The sequence below is a fragment of the Pan troglodytes genome, chromosome 12, assembly GCF_028858775.2.
Source record: "Pan troglodytes isolate AG18354 chromosome 12, NHGRI_mPanTro3-v2.0_pri, whole genome shotgun sequence".
NCBI lineage: Eukaryota > Metazoa > Chordata > Mammalia > Primates > Hominidae > Pan > Pan troglodytes.
The window spans coordinates 22,636,322-22,649,715 of record NC_072410.2 but is presented as its reverse complement, the minus strand read 5'-3'; the positions used below and the strand labels follow the sequence as shown (position 1 = coordinate 22,649,715).

At 42.4% G+C, this 13,394-nt stretch overlaps 1 protein-coding gene across 2 annotated transcripts in view; it reads right to left on the bottom strand.

Annotated features, from left to right (window-relative positions):
- Nucleotides 1-13,394, bottom strand: part of LONRF2 (LON peptidase N-terminal domain and ring finger 2) — a 48,871-nt gene that overhangs the window by 12,800 nt on the left and 22,677 nt on the right. For both annotated transcript variants that reach the window (XM_003949866.6, XM_054678059.2), the window contains exons 6-11: nt 12,917-13,010; nt 12,527-12,641; nt 9,127-9,248; nt 7,921-8,079; nt 3,947-4,109; nt 614-763 (exon numbers count right to left, since the gene is read on the bottom strand). In XM_003949866.6, coding sequence (XP_003949915.4) covers nt 614-763; nt 3,947-4,109; nt 7,921-8,079; nt 9,127-9,248; nt 12,527-12,641; nt 12,917-13,010 — 803 coding nt within the window. The remainder of the gene's footprint in view (nt 1-613; nt 764-3,946; nt 4,110-7,920; nt 8,080-9,126; nt 9,249-12,526; nt 12,642-12,916; nt 13,011-13,394) is intronic.

The following is a 13,394-nucleotide window of genomic DNA, read 5'->3' as shown; positions in this document are numbered from 1 at the left end:
ACAATCTTAAACCAGCCCAGCCTGGCTCTCCCATCTAATGCAGAGGAGAGGCCCACCTGAGCTTAGAAATGCTCCACAAACCTAAGCTCATTCATTGCTTAAAGAACCAGCTTCACCAAAAGTACTTGTAGGGAGCACCAGAGAAAGCCCATGACAGCTGGGCAGCAGGGTACTTAGAGGACAAGGAAGTCACGCTACTGATGTCACAAGAATGATGGGATTTTTCTCTTCACTTATTCAACATCTGTATACCAGGTGCAAGGCAATGCTATGCGCCAAACGTGGAATGTTCATGCCAATACAATAAAGTTACTACTTAAATTTTAAGATGTAAGTGAAAGAAGCAAAAGGCTACAAAAGCTGACAGCCAAGCAGAATAAACTGATTGTTGTTAGAAAAGAAATTATGTTCTGTTAGAGAGCCTTTGTTGTTTTGCTTCACAAGTCATGTGCTACCACAGTAGGTGCTCCTTTGGGCTGTTAGTAGATGAACTGGTTCATAAGCAACCACATTGGGGTAACCGGCATCATACTGCCAAGCTCTCCACCAGAATGATGGCTCAGCACACTACAGCAGGAAGTAACAGAATTATAAAGGAAAAAAGAGGGCATACCTGAGGCTCAGGTTCTCTGTCTGGCATTACCCCAAAATGACTTAAAATTTGTTCTTTCATGCGATCCTGGAGAGACGCGAACCAGGAAACAGACTGTTGATGCACAGAATCATGGAGAGCGGCAAGTTCTTCATACTCTGGACCCTCCACCTGATCAGGGAAAGAGGCACAGCTGTGTGAACCATTCACAGTAATGCATGTAACACAGTCAGCGACCTCTGCACCTCCACTAAGTGGATTTGTGGCAGTTAGCATTTTAATAATTCATCAGTTTCACAAAAATGGTACATGCTCAATATAGAAATCTGTATTTTTTGCATAGTTGAAATCTATCAATTGTATCCTGATTTTTCTCTTAATACCATAATATAAGCACATTTCCTGTAATTTTGAATAATGTTCAATGGCTGCATGCAATTATATATTTGAGATACATGCCAATTTACTTAACTATTCACGTAAGTTATTTAGAATATTCTAGCTTTTTTATTTTTAAAAATAACACAATAATATAAACATTTATGGAAAAGTTGTTTTGTTTTGTTTTGCTTTTTTGACAAGGGAGGGAGGTATGGTTTCCTCAGTGTAGTTTCCTAGAGACCTTGACAGAATTACCAAGTCAAAGGGTGACATTTTAAAAATTGTATTCCATATCACCAAACTATATTCCTAAAGGCACGACAGGGCAAGACTACACTCATTACATTGGCCTGGGCTGATGGACTCCAGCTTGTGGTCGGCCACAGCACCTTAGACTGACCAAGCTTGGCCTCTGGTCCCTATGTCACTATCACATCTGTCATTTAAATTACGCCTCAGTCCTCTTCAGGAACACCTGGTAGAGGAGGAAGAGCATGGAACTGGGAATCACGGGGCCAGGGTTTGTTCTGGCTTCATCACCAACTCTCATGTGTGAATCTAGCCAGTCTCACAGCCTCGTTAGGGCAGAGTTTTCTCATCTGTATAACAGGAATAAACCATGAAGGTCCTTTCGTGTTACAAAATTCCAGTACCTACAAAAACTACGGTGTGCTGAGAAATTATAATATAATGCATATACCACCCTCAATTTGATTTATACAAATCAAATATTCATATGTGATAGAGGATTTTCTTATAAAAATAAGCTAAAATTATTTCATGTTGTAGCTGTTTAAGCCCCCATTTAAAATAAGCGCTTACACTATTAAAACTACAACACTATTAAAATCTACAACAACGGTCAATAAACCCTGCCGTCAGGTCTATCCATCCCACAGAGAGACCCTGAGAATTATCACTTTCAGCTGTAGCTTTGAAACCCAGCTTTCTGGTCCAGCCTGGGAGCTGGGCTCCCTGCTCTGCTCCCATGCACTGGGATGACCAGAAACAGCAGCTGGAGGAGGCACAGAGACAGTGTCCTGGGTGTGACTCCATTCACAAATCCTAAGTGTACAGCACTGCGCCCAAAATGACTTCCAGTGTGATGTGGGGTGGCTACGTACCCTCACTTCCGCAATTCCAAATGTCAACCAAAGAATTTAAAAGAGGGATACAATAATTCCAAGGATTTCCTCCTTTTAAGTATTTTAAAATTTCTTGCTGCAGTATAATTTACAGACCAAAAAGTGCATAGATCTTGTTTAGCTCAAAGAGTTTTCTCAACTGTATACACCAGTCTGACCATCACCCAAAACCAGATAGACATTTCCACTACTTAGAAAGATTCTTCACCACTCCCTCCAGTCAATTACAAAGCCAACCCCACAAGCCTTTTCTGACTTCTGTCCCCAGAGTCTAGTTTTGCCTGTTCCTGGAAGTATACAGATGAAGCCACGCGGTATGTGTTCGTCCTGTGTCTGGCTTCTCTCACTTAGCATAATGTCTGTGAGAGTCATCCATATTGTTTCATGCACGAGTGGTTCATTTCTTTTTATTGACAGGTAGTATTCCATTGCATGAATGGACCACAGTGTGTTTACTGACTCAAGTGTGATCAGCACCTGGGCTGTTCCTGGTTTGGGGCTATAATGGAGTAAGACTGATGTAAGTCTGTTGGAGAATCTCTCAAAACATTTTGCTAATTTGTCAAATTATATGTCCTGATATTTCTATTAGACACATGAAAAAATTCTTAAGGGTTAATAAATTCAAGTCTTTTATATTTAGCTTTGGGAGGTATTTTTTAAGTTGTAGATCTTGTCACGTTCTGAATTAATACCAACCTAGAGAACAGGGACTGACAGACTGCTGTTCATGAGTCAAACCATGCTCACCACCATGTTTCCGGAAGTCACATTTAATGGAAACCAGTCATGCTCATGCCTTTACACATAGTCTACGGCTGCTTTTGCACTACAAGGGCAGAACTGGGTAGCTTCGACAGAGACCATATGGCCTCTGGAGTCTAAAGTACTTATTAGCCGGCCCTTTACAGAAAAAGTTTGCCAGCTCCAGGGCTACAGCATAGAATACAAATCAAAAGCCTATTTTGCAATGCACAGGTTTACATGTTGCATAAGTACAATAAGGTCTTTTTTTTTTTTTTTTTTTTTGAGATGGAGTCTTGCTCTGTCACCCAGGCTGGAGTGCAGTGGCACGATCTCAGCTCACTGCAACCTTCAGCTCCCAGGTTCAAGCAATTCTCCTGCCTCAGCCTCCCAAGTAGCTGGGACTACAGGTGCCCGCCACCACACATGGCTAATTTTTTAGTAGAGCCAGGGTTTCACCGTATTAGCCAGGATGGTCTCAATCTCCTGACCTCGTGACCTGCCCACCTTGGCCTCCCAAAGTGCTGGGATCACAGGCGTGAGCCACTGCGCCCGGCCAGATCATTTTTTTAAAAGGAGATTTCTGTACCAGCTCCCAACTCAGGTAAAAATCCACTGAGAAAATAAATAACTGCTGAAGGCAGGGGCTCATGCCTGTAGTCACAGCGCTTTGGGGCTACTACGCTTTGGTCGAGGTGGGAGGACTGCTTGAGCCCAGGAGTTTGAGACCAGCCTGGGAAACACAGGGAGACTCTGTTTCAATGACAAACAAAATTTAAATTAGCCACGTGTGGTGGTGTGCACCTACAGTCCCAGCTACTCGGGAGGCTAAAGCAGGAGGATCGTTTGAGCCTGGGAGGTCAAGGCTGCAGTGGGCCAAGATCATGCTGCTGCACTCTAGCCTGCACGACAGAACAAGACCTTGACTCAAAAATAAATAAACAAATAGATAAATAAATAACTTAAGTGATGAATTAAGGACTTACGCAATATTGTCAGTACAAGTTTGACAAAGCTTTTCCACAATGCAGAGGGAAACAAGAGGACCGACTGCTATAAAATACACCAGTATGATAAGCCTTACCTTTTCATCTTCAAGATATTCAATGTCCGCTGTGTTATAGCCATCTCTGTGGCGGTGGCTTAGCACTCGGAACCGACTGATGCCAATCGCGTCTACAACAGAACTTCCATCAGGAAACGTTCTCACGTCCTTAATCTCCAGCATGCATCCATACTCTGAAAGCCTGAAAAGACAGGAGAAATGACTGTGATTTTTAAAATGCAGGGGGCCTTCTTTTTCCCTGGATGAGAGTTTACTTTTAAAAGGAATACAAAGCCACACAAAACAGTGTCTCCACATCAGACCAGCAAGGTTATTGTCGCTAAGAGACACGTGCACATGGTCGCTTCTGTTAGATGTTAAATATAGTGGTGATGGTGGCTGCAGGGGAAGGGCTCCAGGTGAGACAGGACTTGTGCCTTAGCAGTTCCAACGGGCTAGTGTTTTGGGAAGGACCCGAGAGATGGGAAGAGATGAAATCTCAAATGTGGCTCCTCAGCCACCTTGGCGGGGCACCATCAGGACTGCCCAGCTGGTGCCACGCACACACTCGGCTTTCCAAAGCTCTCCCCAGCTCTTACCCACACTCCGATTGTAACTATCACCCTTATCCTAGTGATATTCTCATGCTACCACGTGCCAAGCAACGCACGGAGCAGTTTATAATACATATGAATTCAAGCCCACACTTAAAATTTGATTCATCAAAAGTCAACAAAGTGAAAAAACAAGCTATGAGTTCCATGTGCACTGAGAATATAGAACACTAAAAAGAATGTGAAAAACGACAAGGAAAACCAGATAAACCACAAAACATATGTCTCTTGAACCCACCAGAGGGTGGAGATTGCTCAGGGTAACCAAACAAAGATCCCACAGGGAGAGAGTAGGCAGAGCCCAGGAAGAGACACAAAAGTGTGTAGGAAGCATTCAGCTATTTTTTTTTTTTAAACAAATTGCCAATGACCTTGTGTGGGCTGGCATCAGAGTGCAGGTCTGGAGAGCTGCACTCACAAAGGGAGTTTGCATCACACACCCGCTCCTGTCCACAGATAAGAGCCTCCTTGATGAGTCATGCCCTGCAGTGAGGCAGGCTTGGAGGAGCTGACGTTTATCTGGAGGCCTCTGCTGGTGCTGGTTGCTGGGGCAGCAAGTCCTCCACCTTCAAAGGCACTCAGCTCCTCCTCCCTCCTGCCTTTGCCCACAAGGTCTTCACCTCATTCCAATTCTGCCAGCTCTGCCCTCCCCAACCAAAGTGCCGTGGAAAGCAGTCCCCGGCCACTGCCTTCATCTCCTTGCCTCCCCTTCACTCCTCCATATCCTACCGTTCCATTAAAATGACTCCAAAAGAAGTCAGAGATGCCCTCTGAATTGCTCAAATCACTTGGCAGGCTCCTGTCTGACCTCCCTAAGGCACGGCCCTGCAGACTGTTGCTGAGCTAATGCTTCTGCTCTCCTGCACCCTCTCTAACCAGCCCGGCCCTTCACAGCCCCTACCTCTGCATGTCCCTCCTGCTCCATGCTGCCCAGGGTGGTATTCTAGGCTATGTCTATTCTCATTCCAAAGCTCTCCCCAGCTCTTACCCACACTCTGACTGTAACTATCACCCGTAACCTAGTGATGTTCTCACGCTACCACATGCCAAGCACCACACACAGCAGTTTATAATATATACGAATTCAAGCCCACAAAACACGGAGGCTCAGAGGAATTAACTTCTCTAAGGCCACAGGGAGATTTAGAGCCAAAATGAGAACTCATGGCAGTGTGATTCTAAAGTTCTCATGGTGAGCAGCTTTACTACACATCCCCCAAATTAAAGAGCGCGATGATTCAAACTGCCACCTGGATGCCTCTACTTATATACTTAATAAAACTCTCTCTTCCTGGTATCTAACAGGATGATCTCATTCATAGCATGGTGAAACTGGAGGCGCCCTGAAGATTCCTCTTCAAGGGAGGACTGAATGCCCCAGCAACCAGCAGAGGCCTCCAGACAAATGTCAGCTCCTCCAAGCCTGCCTTGCTGCAGGGCATGACTCATCAAGGAGCCTCTTATCTGTGGACAGGAGCCTGTGTGTGATGCAAACTCCCTTCGTGAGTGCAGCTCTCCAGACCTGCACTCTGATGCCAGCCCACACAAGGTCATTGGCAATTTGTTTAAAAAAAAAAAATAGCTGAATTCTTCCTACACACTTTTATGTCTCTTCCTGGGCTCTGCCTACTCTCTCCCTGTGGGATCTTGTTTGGTTACCCTGAGCAACCTTCACTCTCTGATGGCTTCAAGAAATATATGTTCTGTGGTTTATCTGTTTTTTCTTGTTTTTCTTGTTGTTTGGATGGGAATAACATTCTTTTCAGTGTTCTATATTCTCAGTGCACGTGGAACTCTTATAGCTTATTTTTTCTCTTTGCTGACTTTAGATGAATCAAATTTTCATATATTCTAATTTACTAATCTCTCCCTCTGTTATGTATTCTCAGCACCTTGTATAAAAAAATCTTTCCCCACTCCTAATTATAAAGGCAGTCCCCAATATTTCCTCTTAAATGTTTTTATATTTTGTTTTTCACATTTCACATTAGGAATGCAAATGTGTTATTTTTTTATTTATGGCATAAGGTAAAGCTTTTTTCCCCCCCTCTCATTTGGACCACCCACTAATTTTCTGGGCACCCTTTACTGAGTAGTTTGTCTTTTCTCATACAATTGTCTATAAATTTGGCGTCCACATATGAGTGGACCTGTTTTGGATCTCTACATTATTGTGTCACTGGTCTACTTACTAAGGCTTGTAAACTTGATATTACAGGAATGTTCTCCTGTTTGTTCAGCCAGATCTGGGCTTAGTCTTTTGCTTTTCTACACGGATTCCAAAATCAGCTTGAGCAAGTCCATGAAGAAGCTTCCTGGAGATGCTGACAGGAATTACTCTGGATTTGTGGAACTGGATAGATATGGCATCTCTACGGCATTGAGTCTGTGCACCAACGGACATGGCATTTCTCTCCGTTGATTCAGACCTTCTTATCTTTCAATAAAATTTCAGAATTTTCTCCATAAAGGTCCTACACATATTTTAAAAAGATCTGTCCCTAGATATTTATGGTGGAAAATTCTGAGTGGCCCTAAAAATGCAGTCTCCTCTTCTTCCTGGGCACGTAGGTGGACTATATTTGCCAGGCTCCTTTGCAGCAGGTGTGAACAGGAGGCAGCCCCCTTTCTCCAGAGTCCTTTAAGAGCACGTGCGCCTCCTCCATAGCTAGCACTTGAATGCAGTGACCTCATCATGACCATGTAGGGCTGACAAGGCCCTAAGGGATGGGAGGGTCCTGAGTCCCCAAATCAGTCCACAGAGGGGAATGACCTGCTGGCTTGCAACACCCTCTCTGGACAAAGACGTGGAACGAGGGGAGGTGAAAACCAAGCTTAGTGTGTTTTTGTAAGACTGAAAATGATTTGGCTGTAGAGACAGAGAAAAAGCTTTGCGCAGGATATAGACATTTTTCTTTTTAAAATGTTTTTGTAGAGATGGGGTCTCCCTATGCTGCCTAGGTTGGTCTCCAACTCCTGGGCTCAAGCGATTCTCCCACCTAAGCCTTCCAAAGTGCTGGGATTACAAGCGTGAGCCACCAAGCCCAGCCGCAATTTTCCTAGACCTCAGAAGTTGGACTAGATTTGTTTGTATATAAATGGGGATAAAGAAAATTGCAGGCAGAGGGAAGCACAGAGGTGTGGAAACATGAGCTGTCACAAGAGAAGGGCAAGTAGCATGGCAATGGACTAGTGGGTGTGACACTTGAAAGGAAGAGGTGGGCAGTGAGGCTAGAAAGAAGGGATGGGACTGCATTGTGGGCAGCCTTGAACTTGGACTTTGTTATGTAACGGGAGCCACTGGAGGTTTTCAAGCATCAGCCTAAATCATTCTGCAAGAAAAATGACAAACGATGCCCTTCATTAGGACCCTTTGAACCAAATGCTGACAGTTCTTACCCTGCGTGCTCAGCAGATAAACACATGCCAAACCGCTTGGTGCCAGTTTCCATGCATCTTCTTATCATAAGCCGATAGCGGGGCTCAAAAACGTGGAGTGGACATGGGACCGTGGGGAAGGCCATGGCACACACAAAGATGGGGACGTCTCTGGTCAGACTGCAGAGCAAGGGGACATGTTATCTCAGATGTATGAGCTGTTAGATCAGAGGGTAGTACTGGCCATCAAAATAGCAAAAGCCAGCCAACCTCAGTTCTCCCCTCTACAAAACAAAACCCTCAGGCTAAGAGGGACAAGAAAGCCAAGGACCATAGCATGTGAAAATTCTCTGCTCACCCAGGTTTCCTGACAAATCTGTCTTATTTAACTTGAGGAAAGAGAACATGCTGAATTATATTACTTTGCTTGGAAAAGTTATACCTTTTAAGCACTCTAAAAAAATTCTGATAAAAGCAAAAACTACATAGTAGTCAAAGGCAATGAGTTTTAGATAGAAGAGTGGAAGAGTGATAAGATTGCTACTAAAATACAAAACTTTTACCACTTTAAAAGATGAAAACTGTCAAGCCTGCTGTGATTCGCAATCCTGGGTATTAGTTCTCATTCTCTCTACTTTTTAAAACTGTGCTTCACTTTACTCCACTTTGCAGACATTACATTAAAAATTTTTTGAGGTAAAATATACGTATACAATGTGCTATTCTTAAGTGTACAGTTCATCAGTAACAAATACATTTATATTATTTGCCTTTTATTTATTTTTAATATATAAATTATTTTTAATTATTTATAATAATTTTTAATATAGAGGTGGAGTCTTGCTATGTTGGCCAGGTTGGTTTTGAACTCCTAAGCTCAGGCAATCCTCCTGCACTGGCCTCCCAAAATGCTAGGATTACAGGCATGAGCCACTGTGCCCAGCCTTCTTTGCTTTTTAAATCCTGAAAAATTCAGTATCACTTATTTACATACAAAAAGCAACTATACAATTTTGTTAAAACACTTTAAAAATATCTTATAAAAAAAGAAAACAAATTCTTATAACTTCTTGCAATTATGTTTCCAAAAATATTTTGCAATTAACATCCTTTTCCATTTACAGACCAAGAGAGTTCTCTGCCATGAAAAGAAAATCTGAGGTGAAGCTGAAGTTGACAAAGTTCAATCTGAACTTAAGACCAAGGACACACAACATGAGCACTTACTTTGACAGCTCTGACATTTCTTCATCATAAATTCTCTTCCTATCAGACAATTCATCCGGCAAATATCGAAATATTAATTCTTCGGCCAGAACAGTTATGTTAAAGTTTCTGCTTGCCAATAACTGTAACAAAAAAAAGTCAAATGATACTGTATGGTAATTGATTCTAAAGGACGAAGCTTCCGAGTGGAAAGGTGAACAAGGAGGTGGTGGGTGGGATCTCTGAGCAGGTAAGAAGGAAAACGGATGGAGAGGGAGGCAGGCCAGCCTGTAACAAGAGCAGGGGCAGCCCCTCCACTGTGAGAAAAGGCCAGGAGGAGGCGTTCACCTGGATGAAGGATGAGGCAACTCAATCTTGACAGCATCTACATTTTCAACCAAGTGCCATGATGTTGGTGAGAGGGGAGGAAGTGAAGTAGGGCATGTTGGGAGAGGAGAGACTTTTGCAATGATCAGCTTGGAGAGTGAAGAACTGGAACTACTAGAGAAAGAATGTAAGAATGATTACTTATGTTTTGAGTCTAAGACTTAAAATTTTTCATTTAAACTGACACCAATCTTCCCAACATTGTGTTTTTTTCTAGCTTTGTTGTATTACTTAGGATGCATGCAAAAGGCAAAGGTTGACTTTTTTTGGATTGAGAAAGAGAGAGAGGGACCATGGATTAAAGCGGGATGTGAAGGGAAGGTAGGAGACTGAACAAGAAAGTGCTGGGATCGGTGGGTGGAAGGGCCACAATGTGGCTGAACTACTACTCTGTGTGTGCGTGTGTGTGTGCGCGTGTGTATGTGTGCACACAGGGTAGTAGTTCGGTAGGCTGCACTGTTTTATTGCAGGCATGTATACTAGCATATAGTAGCTCTTTTCACTGACATTCTGATGCACATCAGGGACCACTGCAGGTGCTTTATTAGTCCTGAAAACAGTATAATACTATAGTTGTTCTCTCCACTGCGCTCATAAAGCTGTGATTCAGAAAGGGTAAGGGGTCAGTGCTGAGCCACCATGGCATAGCGAGGACCCCAGGCCTGGCGGGCTTCAGGGCTCTGCTCTTTCCTTGGTGGCCTGCTGCATTTCTGGGCTTGGGATGGCTCCACGTATTTCCAACACACCATGGCTGGGTGAGTCCTTCGCATACTGCCAGGTTTCCTTGTGGTTGGTGTGAAACAAACTAAATGTATTGCTGTGATTGACTGAGAACCAGGAGTTCAAACTTTGGAAATGCCTATGTTTGAGAACCACCATCCCAGGGTAACTGGTAGAGAAACAGGCTATCATCTCACTCACAAAACTGCTTCATAATTGTCATTATTAATGACATAGGTATTTAATAAATGGTTTATGATGTCCTTTTATTGAAGAGTAATACAATAAAACATGCTCTACTTGGCATGATGCTAACCAAGGGCTCTGGAGATTCATATATAATTGATGATTCAGGTCCCTGGTAGTGCATGCAAAGTCATCTATGCGCATGATGTGACTCCCGCATTGAAGAAAGACAAAACTATAATTTTGGATTTTATTTCACTTTATAGCATTCTAATTTCTGGAACATTAGGAACCCATGTATAGTTTGCATGTAATCATTCATTCATTCATTCAACAAAGACTTCTAGAGTCTCCGGTGTATGTGCTAGTCCCTGGAAATACAGGGAAAACAGGTCATAGGAAGTCTCAGTACTTAAGCAGCTTCTATTCTTTTTTTTTTTCTTTTTGAGACAGAGTCTCGCTCTGTCGCCCGGGCTGGAGTGCAGTGGTGCAATCTTGGCTCACTGCAAGCTCCACCTCCCGGGTTCACGCCATTCTCCTGTCTCAGCCTCCCAAGTAGCTGGGACTACAGGTGCCCACCACCATACCTGGCTAATTTTGTTTTTGTATTTTTTTTTAGTAGAGACGGGGTTTCACCGTGTTAGCCAGGATGGTCTCTATCTCCTGACCTTGTGACCCACCCGCCTCAGCCTCCCAAAGTGCTGGGATTACAGGCGTGAGCCACCGCGCCCGGCCAAGCAGCTTCTATTCTAGTGCCGACCTCCAGCTATCACTTCTTCAGTCAGCCCCCTACAAGGCAGCATCAAAACAGAAGTGAGTAAGGTCTGTGTTGTAAACAGGGCTCACACATACATGCATTTTATTCTTGTAAGAACAGATGAGCCTGTTCTGGCCCAGGCAGGCACCAAAACAAGAGGCAGTGGGTCCGTTGCATGTACTAGCAAGAAGAGACAGCAAATGCCCAGAGGAAAACTGCACAGGGGCCACCAAGGAAACAGCTCTGCAGACTCAGAGCACAGTCACCACTGTGACACACAGTGCACAGCACAATAATTGATGTTCACGAGAACTCTGAAGAATTTAAAAAGATTCAGTATGCATGCAATTTAATAAAGCAAGTATGTGCATACAATGTTTTAGAAAATGTTTTCAATTGTAACTAGTTATTTTAATGTTTTGGCAGTAAATTTTAAAGGTTATAATTATTTAAAACTTAAGTATAATATCTCCTCTTATCACATCAGATTTAAAAAATAAATTTTACTGTACATTTGTAAAAAGAAAAAAAACTTTATCCTACTTAAAATGCATTCAATAAGTTTAATCTCTGGAAAGTAATTAAGGCAAATATTATCAGTCTCATTTAATGAATGCAAAACAAAGGAAGACACTCCCCACCCCCTTAAGATGTTATATGACTTGCTCCATAGAAAGTTCATGGCACTAATAGGACCACAGCCCAATACAGCTGATATGGATTCACTATTTCAGAAATTGATCAGAAGGTCTTCAGCTTTTAAATACTCTTCATTGTATTTACCATACCTAACGTAAATGGATTTAATAGTTTATATTGGGGCTAAATATCATTAAATAGCTTCCCCATGGAACCCAGATTTAATAGTTTATATTGGGGCTAAATATCATTAAATAGCTTCCCCATGGGACCCGAATTTTACTGGTTTTGATTTCAGACCAAAGACAATAATAACTGACAACTGTAAAAGCCCTAAAGGGACTCACCAGTGGTCAGAAATGATCAAGTCTTCAATCCTACGAAAAACTCTCAAGATGAAAAAGAGAATTCCTGGAGCACATTAAGTGCACCATGACAACGTCTCAACCATTTACAATGAACGTAATGTAGGGTTCATAATGTTAGCTATTTTCAATCTATCTCAACTAAAATTTCTACCTAAAAATGTCCTTAACATTTAGCAATTTCTGTATGTCAACCTTCCTTGTGTATTTCTTGATTCATCAAAGAGATGAGAAAAGACCTATCTTTGATTGGAGAAATCTCAGTTTCTTTAACAACTGGGTGGGGGAAGCAACACGAGACAGGGAGTAAGCGTCCACCAAGGGATGAGAGGAGGAGCTGTCCCGTCATTTCCTAAAGTGTACTTACTTCCGAAAGTTTGTCTTTGCACAAAGGACAGTGTGGGGCGTGGTCAAGGCAGCGCTCAAGGCATTTTAGGCAAAATGTGTGTCCACAGGGCGTAGTGACAGGTTCAAAGAGCAATCTGGAAGAAAATATCTGTTTTCAGCCAGAAATGTCCAGGACAGACTTTCAAATCATGGACTGGTTTTTGAAGGATTCCTTATGCAATCCCCTTTCTGTTCTAGAAATCACTTGCATGCACTTTCATTTTATATCTTATTAAATCTTTAGAAAATAAATCAATTATTACTGAGCTCTCCATAGTTTCCGTGATAATAAAAAGCCCATTACACTTTGGTATACATTTCAGAAAGGCTGCAGTTTTAAAAGAGTTGCACGGATTCTGTACCATCCTACCTCATGCAGAGGGCACACTCGAAGTCAGTTACATCAAGCGAGAGCCCCTGACTTTCTTCTGTCTCAGAGTTTGGGCTCCTTTGAGGTGAGAGATCTGAATGTGAAAAAATTTAAAACGCTGTAATTAACACCTAAGCACCTGAACAACAGCATGCAAGAAATGTATTTTCTCTGGACCAAACGTGTTGTATCAATGTAACAAATCACACTGGGCAGAAATAGTTCCTGCCCAGTTAACAGTATACAGCAATAAATTATCTGGATGGTAAGCATGAATAAAATTTTAAATTATAGCTAAATTTTCTCTGCTATTTTTGACTATGAAGTCTTTGCAGTATAAAACATCTAAAATGCTCTATAATCTTAGAGCTGATATAATCATTTCATTACTAATATTAAATGGTGTAAAATTTTAAAAAATATATTGAATACCAGTTAACATTCTATCACTTTGGAGTCACAGAACTGCCTGATGAAA